This window comes from Podarcis cretensis, assembly GCF_951804945.1.
Source record: "Podarcis cretensis genome assembly, chromosome: 3".
NCBI classification, from domain to species: domain Eukaryota; kingdom Metazoa; phylum Chordata; class Lepidosauria; order Squamata; family Lacertidae; genus Podarcis; species Podarcis cretensis.
In genome coordinates, this window is record NC_137172.1 from 122,750,869 (window position 1) to 122,773,079 (window position 22,211).

The 22,211-nt window shown below is 43.8% G+C and overlaps 1 protein-coding gene and 1 long non-coding RNA gene across 2 annotated transcripts in view; one reads left to right on the top strand and one right to left on the bottom strand.

Annotated features, from left to right (window-relative positions):
* Positions 1 to 22,211, bottom strand: part of LOC307212742 — a 580,424-nt gene that overhangs the window by 548,423 nt on the left and 9,790 nt on the right. The window lies entirely within an intron of this gene.
* On the top strand, positions 4,024 to 21,817 carry LOC307212603 (cysteine-rich venom protein helothermine-like). The gene is made up of 8 exons (XM_079970129.1): positions 4,024 to 4,133; positions 9,213 to 9,274; positions 12,591 to 12,710; positions 13,730 to 13,817; positions 16,721 to 16,869; positions 17,662 to 17,756; positions 21,159 to 21,247; positions 21,552 to 21,817. Exons 2-8 carry the CDS (start codon positions 9,215 to 9,217, stop codon positions 21,674 to 21,676), a joined length of 726 nt encoding a protein of 241 aa, XP_079826255.1. The 5' UTR covers positions 4,024 to 4,133; positions 9,213 to 9,214; the 3' UTR covers positions 21,677 to 21,817.

The window sequence follows — 22,211 nt, forward strand, 5'->3', positions numbered from 1 at the left end:
TACTGTCCAGAGAATTTACAAAATTCAGTCAAAACATGGACATTCCCTAAGGTGTTTTGAGGGTTTATGTATATGGATCAAGAAATGTGCACATTTCCCCCTTCATGGGAGGATTATGTGCACGTTCTCCATGAGGTATAAAGAATGTGCCAATAGCTGCTCGATTTACATCCCCCTATACATACACACACAAACACACACACACACACAATTCTAGCCACATTCACACCATACATTTAAAGCGCTATGGTACCACTTTAAAATTCATGGCTTGTCATGGCCCTCCAAATCCAATACATCTGTATTCTTCAGTTGGCACCAATCTCTTATCCAAGAAAAACAGGCGGCCTCATAATATAACTAAATCGGGTAGGCCAAATCACTACCTCTCTTTGATGTCAATTAGTAGGGTGTGGACTGGATGAATCCCAAGCCAGAATTAAGAAATATCAACAACCTCAGATATGCAGATGACACAACCTTGATGGCAGAAAGTGAGGAGGAATTAAAGAACCTTTTAATGAGGGTGAAAGAGGAGAGCGAAAAATATGGTCTGAAGCTCAACATCAAAAAAACCAAGATCATGGCCACTGGGCCCATCATCTCCTGGCAAATAGAAGGGGAAGAAATGGAGGCAGTGAGAGATTTTACTTTTTTGGGCTCCATGATCACTGCAGATGCGGTGGAAGACAAGAGTGCCTGGCGTGCTCTAGTCCATGGGGTCACGAAGAGTCGGACATGAGTAAACGACTAAACAACAAGTAGGGTGTGCTTTATCCTTCTTTCTGGAGATGTGCTACTCATTTCCACTGGGAAAGCATACAAAAGTAACATTTCCTGAACAATATCCTGCTCTCCAGTTTGGTGGCTTTGGCTCCAATCTAGCCTCAAACCTGGATAAGTATCATGAAAAAGGAGCAAAACTTTGAAGCTGGGTAGACTTTCCTGCAACAAACCTCTGAGCTCTTTCAACAAGACTCTAGCTCAGAGAAATTAACAGAAACCTTGAAGAGGAGACATGTCCTCTGCTGAGCAAAGCACTGTAGCCGAAAAATTAACAAATTCACATTTGTGGTGCTGATAGTGGAAGTCGTCATTATTACTGGAGAAGTTCCAGTTCTGGGTCAGATGGCTGTGCTTATACTTATGGAAGTCAAACCACAAAAGAAGTTTTTTGTTTTGCATGCCTGGGAGAGGTCTCATGTGTGATAAGGAGTTCTCTGAACATCATACATGCACAGTGAATGTCATTCAGTGAATAGAGTTTTCTCAAATATAGTGGAATATTACAAGAGATTCAAAGCAATGTTTCCACCTGTTACTGAAATTGTTTACCCTAAGATGCAGCTTCCTGTTATTTTGCTTTACTGGCAGTCTACAATGATACATTAAAATATTTTTTCACAACTTAATTCTTGTGGCTAGAGCCACATGAATCAACAAGTGTCACCCTCACCCTTATCTCATGCCACCAACACTCTCTTCATAGGCATCGTGAAGCCAAGTTTCATTACATACTTAACTTTCTCTAACATACTTCAACCTTACTATCATATGAACGTGCAAAGATAGGGAGGTTAGCAAAGAAACGGATATTTTAAAAGTCAGGAGCTTGAGAAGTTCAATGTGACATTGTTGTTGTTTTTTGTGTGTAGGGGGATTGTTTTGTTTTTTTGTTAAATTTATTACCTGCGTTTCACCAGCAGGTCTGGTGGGGGGCATTTGCAACAATTTAAAATTCAGAAATTCAGAAATTAAAAACATGGGCCTCTGGTCCTATTGTGCTACCAAAGTCATGTAGGTCCCATGGCAGTCTCGAGCATGTCTCATAACCATACAAATGAACACAATGAAGGGACCTCATGTAATTGCAGCAGCTGCACCTTTTTGAACCTCACATCCCTAAACTGCTGTGAGGAATGTGAGGAATGTGGAGTCCATCATTTGCACTAAAGACAAGAGGAAGAAAATGCTGGGCACCTTTAAGCCCCTGTAAGAGGCATTTGCCAGTCAATTATTCTCAAATTATCTGGAACAAATCTTTCTTCCGCTTTTTTGCACTGGAGCAAGGCTAAAAGGAAACACTGATTCTGAAATCATTCATGAAGCAGAAAAGTAGATGTTTGTGTCTGTCCTAACGCTTATAGGTGACAATCCTAAACTCACTTACCAGGTATTAGTCTCCACTGAAAATACTGAAACTTACTTCTATTGAAACGTATATAGGATTGTATTGATAATTGTGCCTTCCCAGGTAAGCATTTAAAAAATAAAAAAAATCCACCCCACTGTCACTTAATGTAAAGAAAGATAGCTATGCCAGCTCAAGGAGTGATGTACATTAGGGTGTATCCTGGGAATAACGAGACTTTGGATCCACCAGTTCCAGGCCCTCGTCTAGCACATTTGTTTTCAGTCCCACTGCCTGTGGAGAATCTCCAGTGGTTTGGGCATTTTCAACCATTGCACTAGGGAGACGGCAGCCTGTGGCTCTCTTCCAACAGTCCCTCAACTGCCGTCCCTGAAGGCTTGTTCCGTAAACAGGCATAAACAATTCATAAAACTGTTACTAGGTTGTATGAAGTGTTAAAAGGATCCAGAAAAAGAGATGCCAGAGCTGATGGATTCGGTTACATGAATCTGAAATATGAAGGTTCCATGTGCTTCCAGACTGTAAACAACTGCAGAAGATGATAGGAGGAAATCAAAGAGGGGGGAAATGAGTAATTGAGTCATACAAAATTGCTTTTCAGAAACTGTCAGCCATGGCAAGCTGGAGGAAGCCACGTATAAGTGTCAGGCAGCAGTGGATCTAATCCCCACAGCAGGTCGCCAGGAATGGATAAGACAAGGAAAAGTTCTCACCAACTGCTTTTCATTCAATATTCACAGAGAGAGGCTTGGAAATGCAGCCTCTTGGAATAGTGGCGTTGCCCTGAGTGAGTCTCCACCCCCTCCCTCTCTCACATTATGCATCATCCCTACGGGAGCTGAGATGTGTCCTCTGCCTCTGAGCTCTCTGCTCTCCTACTTTCAAGGCTCACTGGGTTCTGGGAGGGGGATCTGGAATGCTTTCTAAAGTCACTGTGCCATCAGCTGTCCATTGTGCTTATTCCTCCTCCTCCTCCTCTCCCATTATTTCCCAGCTTTCCCTCTCATCTGTCTCTGAACTATGACCCCCCTCAAATCCCTGTTGTAATTCAGAACTGCCTTCCTCTTCTATGGAAGGGCCAGGCTGGGGAGGCTGTCTCCACCATTCCTCCTCTGCCCAGACAATAAGCCTTATTTATACAGTACAATCCCCTTTGTTTGCACAGTCCTTACTGTACCAAGTCACATTTGCGCTGGTAATTATACAATAACAGACAGAACAAAATAGTTCTACAAGTTTTTCTCAGCCCATTATGCTTGAAAGATAACAGTAATGTATGCTTTTCTAAATGACGTTCCCATCAAACCAGGTTTGACGGCAGTAAAATGGACATAATCCAAACAGAGAACTATTTCAAATTCTCCTTGGAAAATGAACTCAGCCATCAGTATCCTATTCCTCATGCCTTGCAGTATCCATTATGTGAAGAATTCCTTATATTTTCAACACAAAAGTACACTCCGATTTAGCTGAAAATTAATAATCAATATTAAGTTTTTAAAAATGGATTAGTTTGATATTGTTGGTAACCCAGCCTCTAGTAAAAATGTATTTGGTTTGGGGGTGACTTTTAGTCCAGTTCAGCCACTCGTTATGGAAAGCACCTGATTTATTTTCCTTTTTGTCTTTTGCAGAGGAAAACCAAGTTGTTCCTCATCTAGCACAACTGTAGGGTTATAACAGCAGCAACATTTTCACAGCCAGGAAAATATCAGGAAATAAAAGCTATTACAAAAACAAATATTGCAAGAAGACAGTGAAACAATTCTCACATCCTACTTCACACAGCCGTTTCTGTGACTCACATTGCAAAGCAGGAAGCAACAGAGATCGGGGGTGTGTGGAGAATATATATATATATATATATATATATATATATATATATATATATTCACTGAAGCAAGAAAATCCACTCATTTTCAAAGGAAGGAAACTACCTAAAGGTACAACGAATTCTTCTGAACTCCCTAGAAAAATAAAGGTAAGTTATATTGGGGATGGGACGCAGGTGGCGCTGTGGGTTAAAGCCTCAGCGCCTAGGGCTTGCCGATTGAAAGGTCGGCGGTTCGAATCCCTGCGGCAGGGTGCGCTCCCGCTGCTCGGTCCCAGCGCCTGCCAACCTAGCAGTTCGAAAGCACCTCCGGGTGCAAGTAGATAAATAGGGACCGCTTACCAGCGGGAAGGTAAACGGCATTTCCGTGTGCGGCTCTGGCTCGCCAGAGCAGCGATGTCACGCTGGCCACGTGACCCGGAAGTGTCTCCGGACAGCGCTGGCCCCTGGCCTCTTAAGTGAGATGGGCGCACAACCCCAGAGTCTGTCAAGACTGGCCCGTACGGGCAGGGGTACCTTTACCTTTTATACTGGGGATATCACTAAAGTTACATTGCTGTGGTGCATATCGCTTAACTCAGACAGCGTTCTATAATTATTATTATGTTTTTAAACTTCCGTTTTTCCTAGAAGCTCCAGGTAGCGCAGAGCCATAGTGGGGGGGGGAGGGGGGTTTGGTCCTGGGCGCACATTTTTGAGGAGGCGCAATCATGCTCCCCCACAATGCTATGGATATTGATGGTAAAACCACTGGACTAAGGGATGGGACTTATTTTGCAAATGAAAGAAGTATGGATTCTGAATCATTTTGCACAGCAATATTCTGCTGTAAGAGTTGTGTATGGCTGAGACAATGGACTCTGTGGCTTGCACTGAGATTGCAGCAGCAGCATCCTGCGTTTGTCTAGAAGGCAAATCTGTCACACTCTGGTGCCTCTCACTTTATAAAAAAAAATTAGTCGTCAAATATATGTGGTTGCACAGGTATAGCTTGTGCTCTATTGGCCTTAAAGATGCCTTGGAGGTGCTTGCCTTCTAGACCTCTGCCTTCTAGACTAATTTTCACTAAAGTTCCATGCTGTTCTATAGTATTGTCACCACTGGATTTGGTGGCTCTGTAGCAATGCTGACAAGAGCAAAGATTTAAAGTGGACAATGGCCTGGTTCACACATCACAGTAAGCCAGAGTACGCCCATATTATTATTAATTATTATTATTATTATTATTATTATTATTATTATTATTATTATTCCCATACCACCTTTCATCTGACGACACAGGGCCGTTTATAATATAACACAAAAATGCATACCATAGTAACAAAAACAGTACCTACCTGTATAAAGGTAAAGGGACCCCTAACCATTAGGTCCAGTCGTGACCAACTCTGGGGTTGTGGCGCTCATCTCACTTTATTGGCCGAGGGAGCCGGCGTACAGCTTCCAGGTCATGTGTCCAGCATGACAAAGCCACTTCTGGTGAACCAGAGCAGCGCACGGAAACGCCGTTTGCCTTCCCACTGGAGTGATACCTATTTATCTACTTGCACTTTGACGTGCTTTCGAACTGCTAGGTTGGCAGGAGCAGGGACTGAGCAATGGGAGCTCACCTCGTCGCGGGGATTTGAACCGCCGACCTTCTGATCGGCAAGTCCTAGGCTCTGTGGTTTAACCCACAGAGCCACCCGAGTCCCTCCTACCTGTATACACACAGTTTAAATAGTCATAGATTTAATTAGCCACCCGCATCCCTCCTACCTGTATACACACAGTTTAAATAGTCATAGATTTAATTAGCCAAAGGCCTGAGCAAATATGAATGTTTTTGCCTGGTGCCTAAAGTGTTGAATGGTTTCTTTAAATGTAAAGGTTCATCATTGTTCCACCCAATGTGTATGTCTTTAAGGGGCCAGAGCAAGGGCCAGAGCAAGATAACGAGACCCAGCTTTACAGCTGTGAAACATAGCAGGTGCTGCCAAGTTGCATTGATTAAGGTGTGTCAGCATTTGCATGTAGTATATAAGGAGCAGCACCTAGCTCTCCCATTACCCTGGGGGATGGGTTGGTGGTTGGGTCTGGTTTGTTGTTAATGTATTTAGTGTAAATGGAGTTTTTGTTTTTTGTAATTAAAACCTTGCTTAAGTTATTTTGAGTCCCTTTCTTTTTAATGCATGGTCTCCCCAGCAAGCTCTCTGCAGCGCTACCATACTGCAAATAGCCAACATAAAGATATGTAACAAAGGCACCCGGTGCGCTTCCCTGAGGGAGCATGCCACATGGATGTGCTGGTTCCCAAAGAGATGCTTGCACCCATTTTGGGGGCTTTTTAATTTGATACAGGACAGCTGCTAAGCCAAGGTTTGGCTTAGTGAGTCATCTAAACCAGGAATTGTGGTTAAGTTCACTCTTTATCCATGAGGATGGACTGATATGATTATTTAACTTTTTTCTCCTTTTAAAAAATGTATCTACTACTTACAAGCTTCTGGAAAGATCAGAAATATTTTTCAGTGATAAAAAAGTGGCCCTGTGCATCGGCACTGGAGAAAAAGCTCTCAATCTACTGTTTAAATGTGCTAGCAAGGACTTTTTCTTCATAAATGCTACAACAACTTGTTAACTTGGAGACCCAAAAATAAGAAAAGTCCTGGTGAATGATCCTGTTCTCAATTTCTTGTTATTGACATTTTGTATCTCTTTCAAAATATTTCTAAAGTGTTCCGAGCCTCAACAGTAGACGACACATTTTAAAAATAAAAAAGAACTAAATGCCACTGTCACTCATTCCTATTATAACCCTTCTTTTTCAAAGAGCTCTCCATCAGCAGCTGCAAAGGAGAGCAGGTTCGGTTAATGAACTAGCGGAACAAATAACTAGCATTAACCATTCAGAAGTATAGGTTCTCTGATCATTGCAGAGGGCTCATGATGACACAGCAAGCTCAGAACAATACTCAGATTCCTGCTTACCTATAGTACTTAGTTACAGTTCCCAGCTCAGAAGGAAACAAAGTTCTGGTGTATTATTAGGAGAGGCCGGAGTGGGAGAGGGCAGTCATAGATCACTGCTCTGTGGCAGCCTTTTTCTCTTACCTGCAGGTGGGGAGTGAAGGGAGGGAGAGAGCGATAAAACATCAAAAGATTTGAATTACTGTGATATGCTGCTTCCTGATCTCTCTCTCTCTCTCTCTCTCTCTCTCTCTCTCTCTCTCTGTGTGTGTGTGTGTGTGTGTGTGTGTGTCTTTCTGTCTCAAGTAGCTGGCTTCTACATTAAGGATTTATTATGTATATTGTTATAGGATTGGGGTTGCAGTGGTTTAGATTATATCTTTGGATCGCAGCCAAGCCCGTGATTTTTTTGAATCTAGTAGAGGGAATCTGCTGAGCTGCTTGAACCTGTCTGTTTTGATACGATAATGAGGCTGGTAGACATCCATTTACTTGTTAGACTTCTTAGCGCAGAAAGGATGTGTTGCCAGACAGACAACTGAGATCTGGGGATTGAGCCTTTTTCCTGGCTGGGTGTTACGTCATCCTAAGAAGCAGGGGATAGTCTAAGTGTAAGCCAGGAGGTGAAAGGACTTAGAAAGGCTCCCCTTGTTCTCGGCTGAATCCAAAATTATGCTTTTGGATACTCACCCACCCAGAAACTAACAAGAAGGCAAGATCTGTTACAGTGTAAATGCTGTGAGTCCCTTCATCCTATGCTTGGATTGTATATATGTGTAAAAAGCCCACATATCCTAAAGATATCACAGTCTCCACTGACCCATACCGCGCAACTCTCCTGTTTTTACCGGGACTTACAGAATTACAGAAGCTGCCCCAGGTTCTGATTCCATCCCGGGATGTCGTGTGATTTCAGTCAAGGGGGTTCTGCACCTTTGCCTGCTGGCCAGCTGCTGCCACCCACCACACACACACACACACACACACACACACACACAGAGGGCTGCAGCACTCTGAAGTACAAGGCCACTTCTGGACATTCGTCACTGCGGCCCTCCGTGTGTGTGTGTGTGTGTGGCATTGGGCAGGCGATGGCAGCGGGCAGGTGAGTGGTGATGTGCAATGGCACGCAGTGATAGGCACGGATACGCACAAGCTGGTAAGGTGGCAAGTGAGCAGCAGTGGCAGGAAGGGAGGGGTATGGTGTGAGCTGGCCAGCAGTGGTAGCAACAGTGGGGTGGTGAAGGATGACCTGATTTCTTCTTGGGAAATGTTGGAGCATATGCTGACCTTCATTCCAAGGAAACTAAACCCTGCATAAGTAATGGCACCCCAGGAATCTCTTGCCACTCAGAGATTAGGCTGCATGTAGCAACAGGTAATTTCCCAAAATTTCACATGGAAACGTAGCACAAGTGTTCTCTAGTGTGGGTCATAATAACTCTCAGCCAGGCCCTGTCTTTGTAACTCTAAGGGCTTACCGGTATCTACACTTCATCTTGTTCTGCTACTTTTCCCCAGGGAAAACCACTCTTTAGCATACAATCAGAGCAAATAGAAATCAGGTTTCTCACAAACTGCTCTTTGTTCCAATTTGGAGCTAAAGAGCAGGTTTTCCCTGGGAATGGAGCAGGGCAAGGGGAAAACTGCTCAGACTTGTGCCTAGAAATTGTGGGTCAAGTGGAAAACCACTTGGACCTGTGCTTTCTAGACATGGGACAGGTAGAAGTGTGGACAAAGCCTTAGACACATGGTAACCATGGCTGCCATCCTTAGTTTGAGGACACATGGTTAGGATTGTGCTGTACCACGGTCAAATATTTACACTTTCTTTTAACACTAAATTTTGTCGTTCAAAACAATAAATTTTGACTTACTGAAGAGGCCTCAAATCGCTTTAATGATCCCTGAAGGAAATCTCTACTCTAGCTAGACTGCCCAGTGTGCTGCTGTAGCCATGAGTTTTCTAAATCAGGGATGGGTTGGAGCAGATGATCTTTATGTCCCTTCCAACCTGATGATTCTGTTATTCATGGGGAGAAGAGGGACCTGCCAGATCTTTGAAATTTACTCAATGAATAAAGCAGGCTCCCTGTTTCAGAAGGTCAACCAACTTACAGAGGCTTATGAAAATGGCAAGCTGGGGCACAGAGCTAGCATGCTCAGCCCTAAGGGGCCCCCTCACGTAGTTTCAAATTGCACAGGTAAGGTGGATGTTTTAGTGGCATAGATATATTGCAGTTAAGATGACAAATGTGTCCTGGTTTCTTTGCTTTTCAGCCATGATCCTGCTCATTTTGTGTGCATGCCTGGCTGCAGTGCTGCATCAATCTGCTGCACAGGTAGGACCTTGGTTTATTTGTAGAATGTGGGGTGTTCATAAAAGGCAAACTGGTTCCTGATGCTTTTGCTAAGTCCACCTATACAAATCAAATCCAAGGAGATCTTGCCAGAGAGTGGGAAAGCACATTCACACCCACCCTTTAAGGTTCATTGAGTCTGTGCTGGCCAAGCTTGACATGAGCGTGTCTGTGCAAAATAGCCCTAAGCTGCCAGACAAGTGCCCAATTTGCTCCCTTTTCCTCCCTCCATATTTTTTGCTACCTAGAGAGCAAAATCCTGCCCCAACCAGGCTCAAGGTGCTTTACTGCTGGTGACTGCAGATAGAACCCATCTGCCTTTGCTAGGCCAGCAGACAAGAAGCTAGTTGAGCTTCTTTCAGAGAAGACTTTCAGAGAACTGACTTCACAGCTCATACCCCTCTGGTGAGTCACATCCAGAGGACAGAGCACCTACAAATGGCCAAAGGAATTTGAAATTAATTATTCTCATTTATTACATCCAGATTATAGGTTTGTAATTTTCTGTTTTTAACTCTCCAGTTTTTGTAGTTTTAAAAAAATTATTTCTGCTGTATTTTTGTTGTTCCCTGCTGCTGTTTTAGCGTTAACTTATAAATGACTTTCTATTATTCTCCAAAGAAATACACAAAATGTTCAAAAAGAAGGCAAAAGGATTACAAGGGAGTTCACAGGGAATAATATTATTACAGTAATACACGATAAATAAGCTACTTTACAAAGTAAACCAACTATGAACACTTTAGATTTATTATAACACTACTATTGTCTTACAAAAACCAAATAAAAGCATTAAATTGATTCCTGTCCTTGAGATCCTTAACATTTATTTGATGAATTTAACTGAAAAATTTTAATCACAGGGTCTCAATTGCTTTGCATATATTTATACACCTTGATTTTCTCCCCATCATTGTTGTCAATTTTATTATTCCTAACGGTTCCCATAATTTTCTGATCAATTCTATTTTAGCTGGTTTTCTACTGTCTTTCCTTTTAGCATATAACATCCATTCAAAGGATATATACAAGACTTATATCCATTCAAAGGATATATACAAGACTTATGTCTAGTGCTTTTTAGATACAGAATACTTTACAAAGTTCAGTTGATGCATGAATGGGTTAATAATTACGGTAAGCCCACAACTTAAGCAGGGGTTACATTCCAGGGATCATGCCTAAAGCCAAAATCATGTAGAGTCCAAGCACATTGGGTTCAAAGGTGGGTGGGATTGCAAAAGTCATTTTTTCCTGGAACCCTGCCCCCTTTCCACCTCTATCTATCCATCTATCTATTGCCACAAGTTTAAATCTGTATGCACACAAGTTAAACGTGCATAAGTTGCAATATTACTGTATTGCAGATATCAATATTGTGCAGCGTGAAGCAATTAAAAAGGTAAAGGTACCCCTGCCCATAAGGGCCAGTCTTGCCAGACTCTGGGGTTGGTGCGCCCATCTCACTCAAGAGGCCGGGGGCCAGCGCTGTCCGGAGACACTTCCGGGTCACGTGGCCAGCGTGACATCGCTGCTCTGGCCAGAGCCAGAGCCAGAGCCAGAGCCGCACACAGAAACGCCGTTTACCTTCCCGCTTGTAAGCGGTCCCTATTTATCTACTTGCACCCGGGGGTGCTTTCGAACTGCTAGGTTGGCAGGCGCTGGGACCGAACGACGGGAGCGCACCCCGCCGCAGGGATTCGAACCGCCGACCTTTCGATCGGCAAGCCCTAGGCACTGAGGCTTTTACCCACAGCGCCACCTGCGTCCCTGTGAAGCAATTAGATGCATATAAACTGAGTCCTTTTGGAACAAAAATTTTCCAGACTCATAAGTATTATTCAAAGTTTTACTAACCAGAACTTCTTCAAAAACAGGTACAAAAACATCCATGTTTTTCATCCAGAAAGTTTTATAAAACATATACATATTCAAGCATAGGTTCTTCTTCTTAAATATATAACTTAATTACGATCAGAGCTGAAATCAAGGCTCTGTTTTTCCCATGGCCTGCACTCACCTGCATTGAGCCGAAGGCTATGCAGCTTCTTGAGACGCGTCATCATCACATCCCTCCCTGACCGTGCCTGGGAGCAAATGGTCAAGCCAGCTCCCTTTCAAAATGGTGACTTTGCGATGGAATACCTTAATCACATGATCAAGGAGAGTTAAACACTCACACGAACACTGGCAGAGAACAACAACTCAGCTAGAGCTCAGAGAGAGTTTCCTTCTAGCTTAGTAGAATTTTCCAGCGTTAAACCCTTTGTGACATACATACAAACATCCTCCACTTCAATGTGCATTTCAACAATTATACTTAACATACTGTACTCCAGTTTGGATGACTTTGTTGATAACCGCAATTACCATACACCAACCACTTTCTGCAACCCCTCATGTGATAATAGTCATTTTTCTTTTCTTTGAAGAAGCAACAATGCCCCCCCCCTGCCATTTACCCAATATTTTACTTCTCCACAAAGTTTCTTTCTTAAATAAAAAGTCCCATACTTCATCTGTGGTTACAGTCTGCATGTTTTTCTTCTCTTTTTCTCTATAATCGAGTTTTCCTTGATAATTCTCTTGTAACATTATTCTTGTTCTTCTCTACTGTAAAAATTAAATGCTATTTTTAACTGTTAATTTATAAGTTTATATTTAATAGATTTGGGTCATTGGTTCAAATATGCTTCCAAATGTAAACCATTCTGGGCTGAGTTTATTTTCATGTGATCTATCAACTTAAAAAGATTTATTTGCTGGGAACTCTTATCTACATCCCTATGTTAGCTTGTCAATAAGGACACAGTCTCAATTTCTTTTCTTTCTGTTTCACTTTCTGTATATAGTGTACATGATTCACATTTTAAAAGTTGCTCCATAAATATGAACACACACACACACCCCACAAAAAAACCCATAATGGCTCATTATTGGACCAGTGCATTATGCCTTGAGTACTGCCTTCTCCCTTCTCTTGCAAGCCTTGGTGTAAGATTTCTGGGGTTTGCTAAACCATTGTTTCCCATTCTGCCTCAACCAGAAAAGTGTGGCTTAAGTTGTAAATGTGGTTAGGCTATGGTTTGCAAACCAGCATTTGGTTGATGCTTAATTCACAGTTTCCAAGTTCTGATGTAATGGGAAACTGTGGTTTAGCAAAGCCAGAAAACTTGCAAAGGGGAGTGAGAGAAAGGTAGAGGAGGCAGAATAGGAGGGAACACACAGACACAGGCCATGGTTTATCAGTCTGAGATGGTTGCATCTGAACCCTTGGCCACTGTCTCTTTGGTTTCAGGTCTCTGACCATTTCGCTAGTTTGAGCACCATCAATGAAGACCAGAAAAAGGAGATTGTGGACATACACAATAAGCTACGGAGAGAAGTCCAACCACCTGCTAGCAACATGGTGAAGATGGTAAGACACATTTTGAAAACCCAACAGAAATGCATGCAGGAACAATACTGGCATTTTTAAAATTAATTGCTGGGGGGGGGGGAAACCATTTGTTAAGGTAGGAAAATGATGAAACCAGAGTAAAATATAGTGGACAAGATATTGCAACATGGTTTTGTTTTTACCTGTTGCATTTTATCTAGTTAAGTCACTCTGAAATTTTGTTTTTTGTAAAAAGTGGGTAAAAAATGTAATTATTACCAACAGAGCTACAACTATCTCCATTAACCGATGATGAGTACATAAACTACTACACAAATAAATCCAATGTGATGTAAGGATTGGAGCGGCAAACTAGGTCTCAGGAGATGCAGGCTGAAGTACCACTAAACCATGAAGCCACGGCTCAGCCTCCTGGCTCTCAGCCTAGTTAACCTTATAGTGTTGTGTGGCTAAAATAGGAAGAACCACCACATATGCTGCCTTGAGCTCCTTGGATACACAAGATACACAAACATAATAAATAAATGAATGAATTTGGCAACATTAGCCATTTCTGGCAATGAGTTTCCTATGAAGTGACCTATTTGCAGTTGCTGTTTACCCAAATTCCACTCTTAAATGCTTGGTTACAGAAAAAAAAATATCAAAAACATTGCTAAATAAATCTTCCTTCCTTCCTTCCTTCCTTCCTTCCTTCCTTTCTTTCTTTCTTTCTTTCTTTCTTTCTTTCTTTCTTTGCAAAAATAGACTAAGATCCAAATGCAGTACCAAAAATGCACCTGATTCAACTAGATAAGTAAGAGAAGCATAGAAAGAAATCCTGGGAACATAATGTGCTTCTAAATACCTATAATTTTAAAAAGGCTTGATTTCCACCATTGACCATGATTTATTGAACCAGGCTTGTGCCAATAGCTGAGAAATTGTCTTTCAGTGTTTAGCTAGAATATCAACATCACCATAGTTACAAAATCCACTGGTAATTGATGCATTTCTATAAACTTGTAACTCACTAATGTATTTTTATATGTACATAGGAGTGGAGCGATGATATACAAAAGATTGCACAATGGTGGGCAAACCAATGCACATTAGAACACAGTGCGGCATCTTATAGAACACTAAGTAAGTAAAGAACCCATCTTCCAGCAAATATGAGTTCAAACAGATTATTTAAAGTGGGACTTTGTTAGAAGACTTTAAATCTATTTGCTGAAGAAGAGAATAACAAATATTTAATGCAATATTTTTCTTTGAAAAAAATTAATTTGAACTTTTATTTTAATTCAGTCCAATATCAAAGGAGACGCATGACTGGCACATTTATATCTTTATACCACACTTGAGGCAATATATGCAGGTCTTGGAATCTGCTCCCAAAGTTTGGGAGTTGGGAATGCCTTTTCAGAACTGGAGCCACAGAAGCTGCCCTGTACATACAGACCTATCCATATTTCTCTTTTGAACCAAGCCAAAGACTGTGCTCCTTGAAATGTCTCACATATATTCCAATAAGTCTTCCAGCAGCCGTAATCTCTGCCATCTACAGCAAATGGTATCCAGGTAACAACCTGGGTGCTGTAAGTTATACATTTATACATATGAATGCCCAAGTGAGGAACTACAGTGAAATCTTGCAATGTTGCCATAACTTGAAAGGGAGTCTAACAGAACAGGGGTGGGGGGAATCTCCAAGGGGGAAAGGGGGGAAAGAACACTTTTCTCCTTCCCACCATCCTGAAAGCTGACCCCACTATCATGTAAAAGTGCTGAAGTGCTAAAGTTTGAGATAGGTGTCAGCCCTGAAGTTGAGCCTTTTGTTGGTCTATAGCAGGGAGAAACTTTCCAAAGAGTATGAAAGGGAACATTTCTCCCTTCCCTTTCTTCTTCTGTCCTCTTCTGTCTCCTGAAACCTTGAGTCACCACTCTGCAGAAAAACCAATTGTTGTTTGTTCTGATTCAGTGGTAAACAGCAGGTTTTCCCAGGGGGAGGCAGCAGGACAAGGAGAAGTGTGGACCAGCCCTTATTCTCTCTCCCTCTAAGTCTCTCTGCCAACACCCTCAATATTCCATGGCCCCATGCTTCCAATCTTCTGTAGGTTCTGCAAGACAGTGATCTCCGGTCCTTGTCAGGCTATTTTGGTTTGTGCCTATTTAGATTTATTTCCTTTCAATTTTTACAAGTGAGCATACTTCTGTGTACCCTGTATGCAGAAACCTCTGCCATTTAGAGGTGGATGTATTTCACCGCAAAGCTGATAGGCTGAAAAGACCACCCAGGGTCTGCACTAGAGGCAACAAATATAAACTTGCAACAAAATGCAATGCATCCCCAATCTGTAACAGAAGTGCTCCAGTCAGGCTGAAACAAATCTTGTAACTCTGAGTCCCCATGAACCACTTCCTTAAATGGTGTAGTGGTGTTCGCTTTCCGTATTGATAAGGACGGGAACATGAAAGAATTAGGGACTGTGTCCTTGCCCCAACTCTTTTTGGCATATTCTTCTCCCTCTTGCTCTCCCATGCCTTCACCTCAACAATTAAAGGAGCAATGGACTCACCATCAGCATGACAAAGACAAACATTCTGGATCTGGATATCACCAGCACTCCACGTAAACAGCATTGGTGACCACATGCTTGAGGTGGTAGAGGGTTTTGCCTACTTGGGTTCCACCATAACCAGTAATCTCTCCAGTGACACTAAGCTGGACAAGCATATTGACAAGGCAGCTATGGCAAAGGCTCGCCTCTCCAAAAGGGTATAAGAGAATGGGATGCTAATGATCAACACCAAGAAGAAAGTCTACCAGGCTTGCATGTTCAGTACACTGCTGCATGGAAGTGAGTTGTGGGCAACTAACACCCGCCAAAAGCGACACCTCAGGGCCTTCCATATGTGCTGTGTCAGAAAGATTTTGGGCATATGTGCTGTGTCAGAAAGATTTGGGGTTGCAAAACCATGTAATGTGAGGGGAGAGACTTCCTGGCCCTTTCAATACATGGGACTCCATTCACATACAAGAGCAGTTTGATAGTGGAATGGACTCCTTCGGAAGGTGGAGGGCTCTCCATCACTGGAGGTGTTTAAGCAGAGGTCGGGTGGCCAGCTGTCATGGATGTTTTGGATGAGATTCCTGCATTGCAGGGGTGGACTAGATGACTCTCGGGGTCCCTTCCAACTCTACAGTTCTATGATTCTGTGATTCTAGTACTATGTTTTACGTTTACTGTCAGAGGCAGCAGGTCTCAGTATAAAGGTAAAGATAAAGGAGAGGTTTCAACAAAGGAAGAATGTTAAATTTTGTAGTTTTTTTGTGAAAAACCAATAAATAAGTTTTTTTTAAAAAAAGAGAGAATTAGGGGTAAGGTCATTACAGATTTATAGAAAAGAAACTAAGTCTTAGACCAGGGTTGGCAAAAAAAAATTAGCCACGGACCAGTCCACTGTCCCTCAGACTTTGTGGCGGGCAGAGAAGCTGCACCGGGGGGGGGGCTGGAATTAGAGGTGAGGGGGGGCAAGTAGTCCTCCTCCCCACCCCCCAACCCCAGCCGCTGTGCTTACCTACCCAGGGGCCACTGCTGCTGCTTCTCATGGGTAGGCAGAGTGAGCTTGTCCGCTCCGCAGGAACACCAAGGTGGCAGGGGCAGGAAGATGAGCGGCGCAAAAGGGCTGGCTCCAGAGAGGGCCTGCTTAAAATGGCGCTCAGCCAGCTCAGCCCAGCCCCCTTCCTCCTCTAGGCAGGGCGGGGAGAAGCCAGGAGGAGGGAGGGAGGAGGTGCCGCCGCAGTGGGGGGGGGGAATGGAATGGCGCAGGGGGGAAATGGCGCAGCCTGAACAAAAGAATCCCCATGCCGATCCACAGATAGTCCGCGGGCTGGATCCTGAAGGCAATTGGGCCTGATCCGGCCCGTGGCCCTTAGTTTGCAGACCCCTGTCCTAGACAGTATAAATGCTACTTTTCCTGAAGCACATGCAGAAGTAGGCAAGCCTTCAAGTTCTTGTAAATAATTGTTTTTCCACTTGCAGATGGCAGATCCTGTGGTGAAAATCTCTTCATGTCAACTTCCCTCAAGAGTTGGACTGACGCCATTCTGAGTTGGTATAATGAAAGAGATGACTTTCTGTATGCTTCTGGAGCAAAGACGGAAGGAGCCGTGATTGGCCATTACACTCAGGTACTGTGACACTGGTCAGAGGTTAAAAAGTTTGAACTATTTATTTACAAATTTAACTAGCTGTTTCAAAAGTGTTTGGAAGGGGCAGACTAGCAAGCCGAGATATCAGTTATTATAGCAGAACAAATATAGCAAAATATGTCAGTTCTCAAAGCCCAAGAAATGTAACTGAGGATACTGTCAAGAAATTTCAAAATCAGTTAAGCCTAAGATTGAAATTCAATGACAATATCCAAAATGCATTAGCCTTGCTGAATGTTGTGCCATGGTAAAGGAAATGTTCACTACCTGGCTATGTTTGATTCCCTCATAACATCTTCATCCTTGTTGGGGCATCCAATTATTTTTTAAAAATAAACTATTTCACTATCTTTAATTTCTCAAAGCAGTTCACAAGAGTATTTAAAACAAATCACATGGACCCAAATGCCTTTGCAAGGTAGACAGAGAGGTTTTTACTCCTGAACAGCTCTTTATGGGAAGTAAGTTTGAATACATTACACAAACTGCCCATTCTATAGGAGAGGTTTGCATCAATGCATGTCTCTTAGACTGATTTGTGATGAATCATACTTATTATTTACTAGAGATGTAGGAGGGGAATTCTATTCAGTTTGCATTTAAAGGCAAACCTATTGCACTGTACATGTTAGGGGAAGGTGGGATCTGTGCAATAGAATTGCAGCACGGAGATAGGATGTGAAGGGCCCATTTCAATACTCCTTAAGGTTGTCATGGTGTGCACTCAGATTTACAGTGTGATCACATTCATGTTCATTTGTGTATCTGCAGGTGGTTTGGTATAATTCGCACCTAATCGGATGTGCTATTGCCTTCTGCCCAGACCAAGAATACCAGTACTACTATGTTTGCCAGTACAGTCCTGCGTATGTATATTAACAGAAGAACTTGCTGCCTCTTGCTATGCTGTTTTTATCTTTAAGTTTAGGGTTAGCAGCCAACCTGTATTCTGTACCATTGACCAATAACATTGTACTTTTTTGAGAAATCCTCACAGGGGACTGGAAAACCAGATTCAGCCAGACTCCACCCTGCTGCTTCCAGTTTCCTCCAAGCTCTATACCAGGGGTCAGCAAAAAAAATTAGTCGCGGGCCAGTCCACTGTCCCTCAGACCTTGTGGTGGGCCAGAGAAGCAGAACAGTGGGGAAGCTGGAAGAAGAGGCAAAGGGGCAAGTAGTCCTCCTCCCCACCCCCCAGCCCCAGCCACTGCGCTTACCTTCCCTGGGGCTGCCACCACCACCGCTGCTGCTTCTTCTCGTGGGTAGGAAGAGCAAGCTCATCCGCTCCACTCTCTGGCCCACAGGAGCACCAGGGCGGCGGCGGTGGAGGGAAGATGAGCAGCACAAAAAGGCTGGCTCTGGAGAGGGGCTGCTGAAAATGGCGCTCAGCCAGCTCAGCCCAGCCCCCTTCCTCCTCTAGGCAGGGCGGGGAGAAGCCAGGAGGAGGGAGGGAGGGAGGGAGGGAGGAGGTGCCACCGCAGTGTGTGTGAGGGAGAGGGAGGGAATGGAATGGTGCAGGGGAGGAAATGGCGCAGCCCAAACGAACAGAATCCCCACAGTGATCCACAAACAGTCTGCAGGCCAGATCCTGAAGGCCGTGGGGCCTGATCTGGCCCGTGGGCCTTCGTTTGCCGACCCCTGTTCTATACCTATTGCCCGTCAGAGTCTGCTTCATGCCATTTATATGTTCTGTCAGTATTGAGAGGTACAGTAAGGATCCTTTTCTGGTGCATATGCGAATGAGTTTCCCTTCTCTGCCTTCTCTCTTGGCTGCAGCCACCTGGGATTTTCTTCTGCATAATGTGGTCCCCTGTGCCTGGAGGTGGCATGTGAATGACACAACTCCATGAGGGCAGCCAACTGCAGGGGTCAATCCTACATAGTTGGCAGATTTCAATCTTGACCTCCAAAGCGCGAACAAAACATATTATATGCTCAAAGTACTACTGCTGTGTAGTTCCTTTCAGTAATTGCTTTCCTTTCTTTTCAATGCAGCCTGCAGCATCTTGCTCCTATGTGGTGGTTTCCTCTACTACAGGAGGATAGGAAAATTGTTAAGCAAAACAAATCTATTTAGTTGGGTGCAGCACATAACCTGCCACTAGTTTTGTTTACCTATTCATATTGGTGCTTCCCTACTTGCGGCCTTCCTCATATGTCACTAGGGACTCAGCTACCTTAGTAAAGAAACAAGGAACTGAATGTGTTTTAAACATGCAACACCAGATGGCGGCAGAGAGCAGGAATTGTTTAAAACTACATTTCTCATAGGAATTTTTTCTCTTGTTAAAATGATCTAATTTCTGACTAATTTATAGCGTTTTCCCCCTGTGTTTAAATCTACCCTATGTCTCATATTCATTGCTGAATATATCTTACACAATAAACAGGTAAAAGTATTGTCTCATGGCAGTTCACTTGGCTGCCAGCAGGTGGCACTGTGAACTGCAGGGTGATGGCAGACTGAGCTCCCAGAGCTATGGGGCCCTTGCAGCCGTGTTGCAGGGTGAGGAAGGGGGTGTTGTAACCCTTTTCTCTAATCGCAGTTATGCAGAGGCTGAATATGATTCCACAACAGCAACAGCAATGAATCGGCATATCCTCAAAAAAACACTTCACAAACAGCCCTGAGACTTGACCTCTCATTAAGAAGTTTGGGGCTTCAACCTTAGCTTAGATTAAGCCCTGATCTTCAGTGCCTGCCAGTTAAACTTTGGGTAGCAAAGCCCTCTGCTGGGAGCTGGAATGATCTGGCCGAGGTCATGTGGATTTCATTGGATGGTTACTGGAACAGTTAAATAAAATCTGTGAATTCTTTTTGCCCAAAGCAGCTAATATGGTTTGGTTTCTTCACCCCATAACTTCCAAGGCACAAAATGTTCTGTTCTGTTTTGTATTGCTTTGTTTGAGTGCTGTTGATTTTTCTGATCAAACCTGGCCATGACCCACTCCAAACAGTGTTTGTTATGACCCCTGTATGCACCCCTGATCCGGAAAAGACAGTTGGAGGCTGCAGTGGCATCCAGTGTGGAGCTGACTCTGGCTCAGGGTTCAGGACAGTCTAACTATGGAAGATGGGGAGACAGCTGCTGCAGATGGACAAGAACACCCAGAGGAGCACCCCAGGCCACTAGGGCCTATAGGGCCAGAGCCTGGACCCTCACAGGCCCCTTCCACCAGGGGCATAGCATGGTGGGGCCAGGGAGGCCGTGGCCCCAGGCACACAATTTTGAGGGGGTGCAAACTAGGTGCCCCCCAAGGACCCCCATCCTGCCCTGCCTGCTGCCAGGGGTCTCTGGGCCCAGGAGCCTGGCCTGGCCGCAATAATAATAATAACAATAATAATAATAAATTTTATTTATATTCCGCCCTCTCCAGCCGAAGCTAAAACAGTACAACAGTACAATGCTGTGTCCCTGGCCCTCTCACTAAATGGCTGCCCAGCCCGTGCTCACTCGCTCCTTGCTTAGTGAGCAGGCACGGACAGAGGGATGCAGGCGAGGGGCAACCCCAGCATGGCTCAGCCCAGCGCTTCTCTCTGCGGGCATCAGGGAGAATCAGCCACCAAGGGTTGTGTCAGCCAGCTGGGCTGCCCCTGCACTGGGGGGAAGCAGCACAGCACCCCCTGCTTGGCTCCAGTGGTGAGGGCTGGGTTGGCATGGCAGGGTCTGTTCATCCTCAGTGCCCTGCCTCTGCCTGGCATGCATGTGCAGGCACCCCAGGCATCGCCAAACAAGACAATGCCGCTGCGTGCCAGCAGCACACCAGAGGTGAGGTTAAAGAATGAAGGAAGAGTGCCAATGGCCAGGGGGTTGTCCCTTTAAGGCTCTGAAGCAGCTCTGGAGCCTGAAGGAAGCGCCTGAATAGAAGGCCTCAGTCTGCCCCCAGCCTTTCTTGGAGCAAGTTACTCGCTTGGTGCCTAGATGAATGATAGAAGGGTGTGTGAATGTGCGTTGAAAGTAGGCTTTACATTAATGGTACTGGCCCTAACCAACACTGGAATGTGGCCCCTGGAAAGCTCTCCCGAATGCAGTGTGGCCCTTGGGCTGGAAAAGATCCCACAGCCCTGATGCAGTGGTCAACATCTGTTTTTGGAGCGGGCATCAACCCCTCTAGCCAGCTGTTCTCTTCTATACCCCACACAGCCCCTTCCCCTCCTAACATATTTGTTGTGTGGAAGATTGAGCAACTGGTGCCATTTAAGAAGGCCATCTCTCAAGACAGAGAAAAAAAAGATATAAACTGCTGGTTTCCATTTATCATTCCAGAGGGAACATCAAAGGCAAGATTGCCACCCCCTACGAAGCAGGAGAACCCTGTGGGCGCTGCCCAAACGATTGTGACAAGGGATTGTGCAGTAAGTTTGAGAATGTTAAACTATTGTGAGGCAAAAAGATACTGGCAAACTCTGAGTGCCCTTAAAGAAGTTTGTGAAATTATCCATAACCATAACCCTTCTCTTAAAAACAAATATTCAACACCAGCTGGGCCCCAGAGTTTGCTATGGTGGAAAACAGGATGCTGAACCTTTAGTCTGATCCAGCAGGAGACTCTCCGAGAGAGTCATTTTTGTTTTGCTTAAATTTTCTCCAGTTTGTAACTCTCTCTCTCTCTCTCTCTCTCTCTCTCTCTCTCTCTCTCTCTCTCTCTCTCATTTTTAGCCAATCCATGCACGGAAACAAATGTTTATATCAACTGTGCGAGCTTAAAGGATCAAGTGGGATGTGATCATCCTATGATGGAAAAGTGTGAGGCTTCTTGCAAATGTCCCACACAAATAATATAAGGCTCCTGAATTTCTTACTTATACCAACCATCTCTTTGTATTAATATAACAATACGCTTTGCTAAATTAGACTATTGTTCATTTTTGATTATCACTGATCCATAGACTACTACAGGACAAAACCATTTTATATGTAAATGGTTTCTAATAATTTTTTTACATGTAATTGTAATTGTAATTGTTTATAGTTATTACAAAAATGAATTTAACATTAGAATTTTCCTCTCTGTCTGATCTGCAGTCAAACTAATAAAGCTTTTGAGTCTGAGAAAACAAAAGAAAATGTTTTGATTTCCTTGTGACTACGGAATGTAGCAAATTGCAGTTTGACCATTTGTGCTCAGGGTGTGGACAGCAACAATCCCACAAAGAAAGAGAATGGCCAGAACTTTACTGGTTACAACTAAGCCACTTTGACCTAGCAGAGGGTGCAAGGATCCAAATATTGGGCAGCCCGGCTCTGGGCAGAAGCACACAGCCAATCTGCAGGATGGGAAATGTTAGTGGAAGGTCAGAGAACTTTGAGTTCATGAGC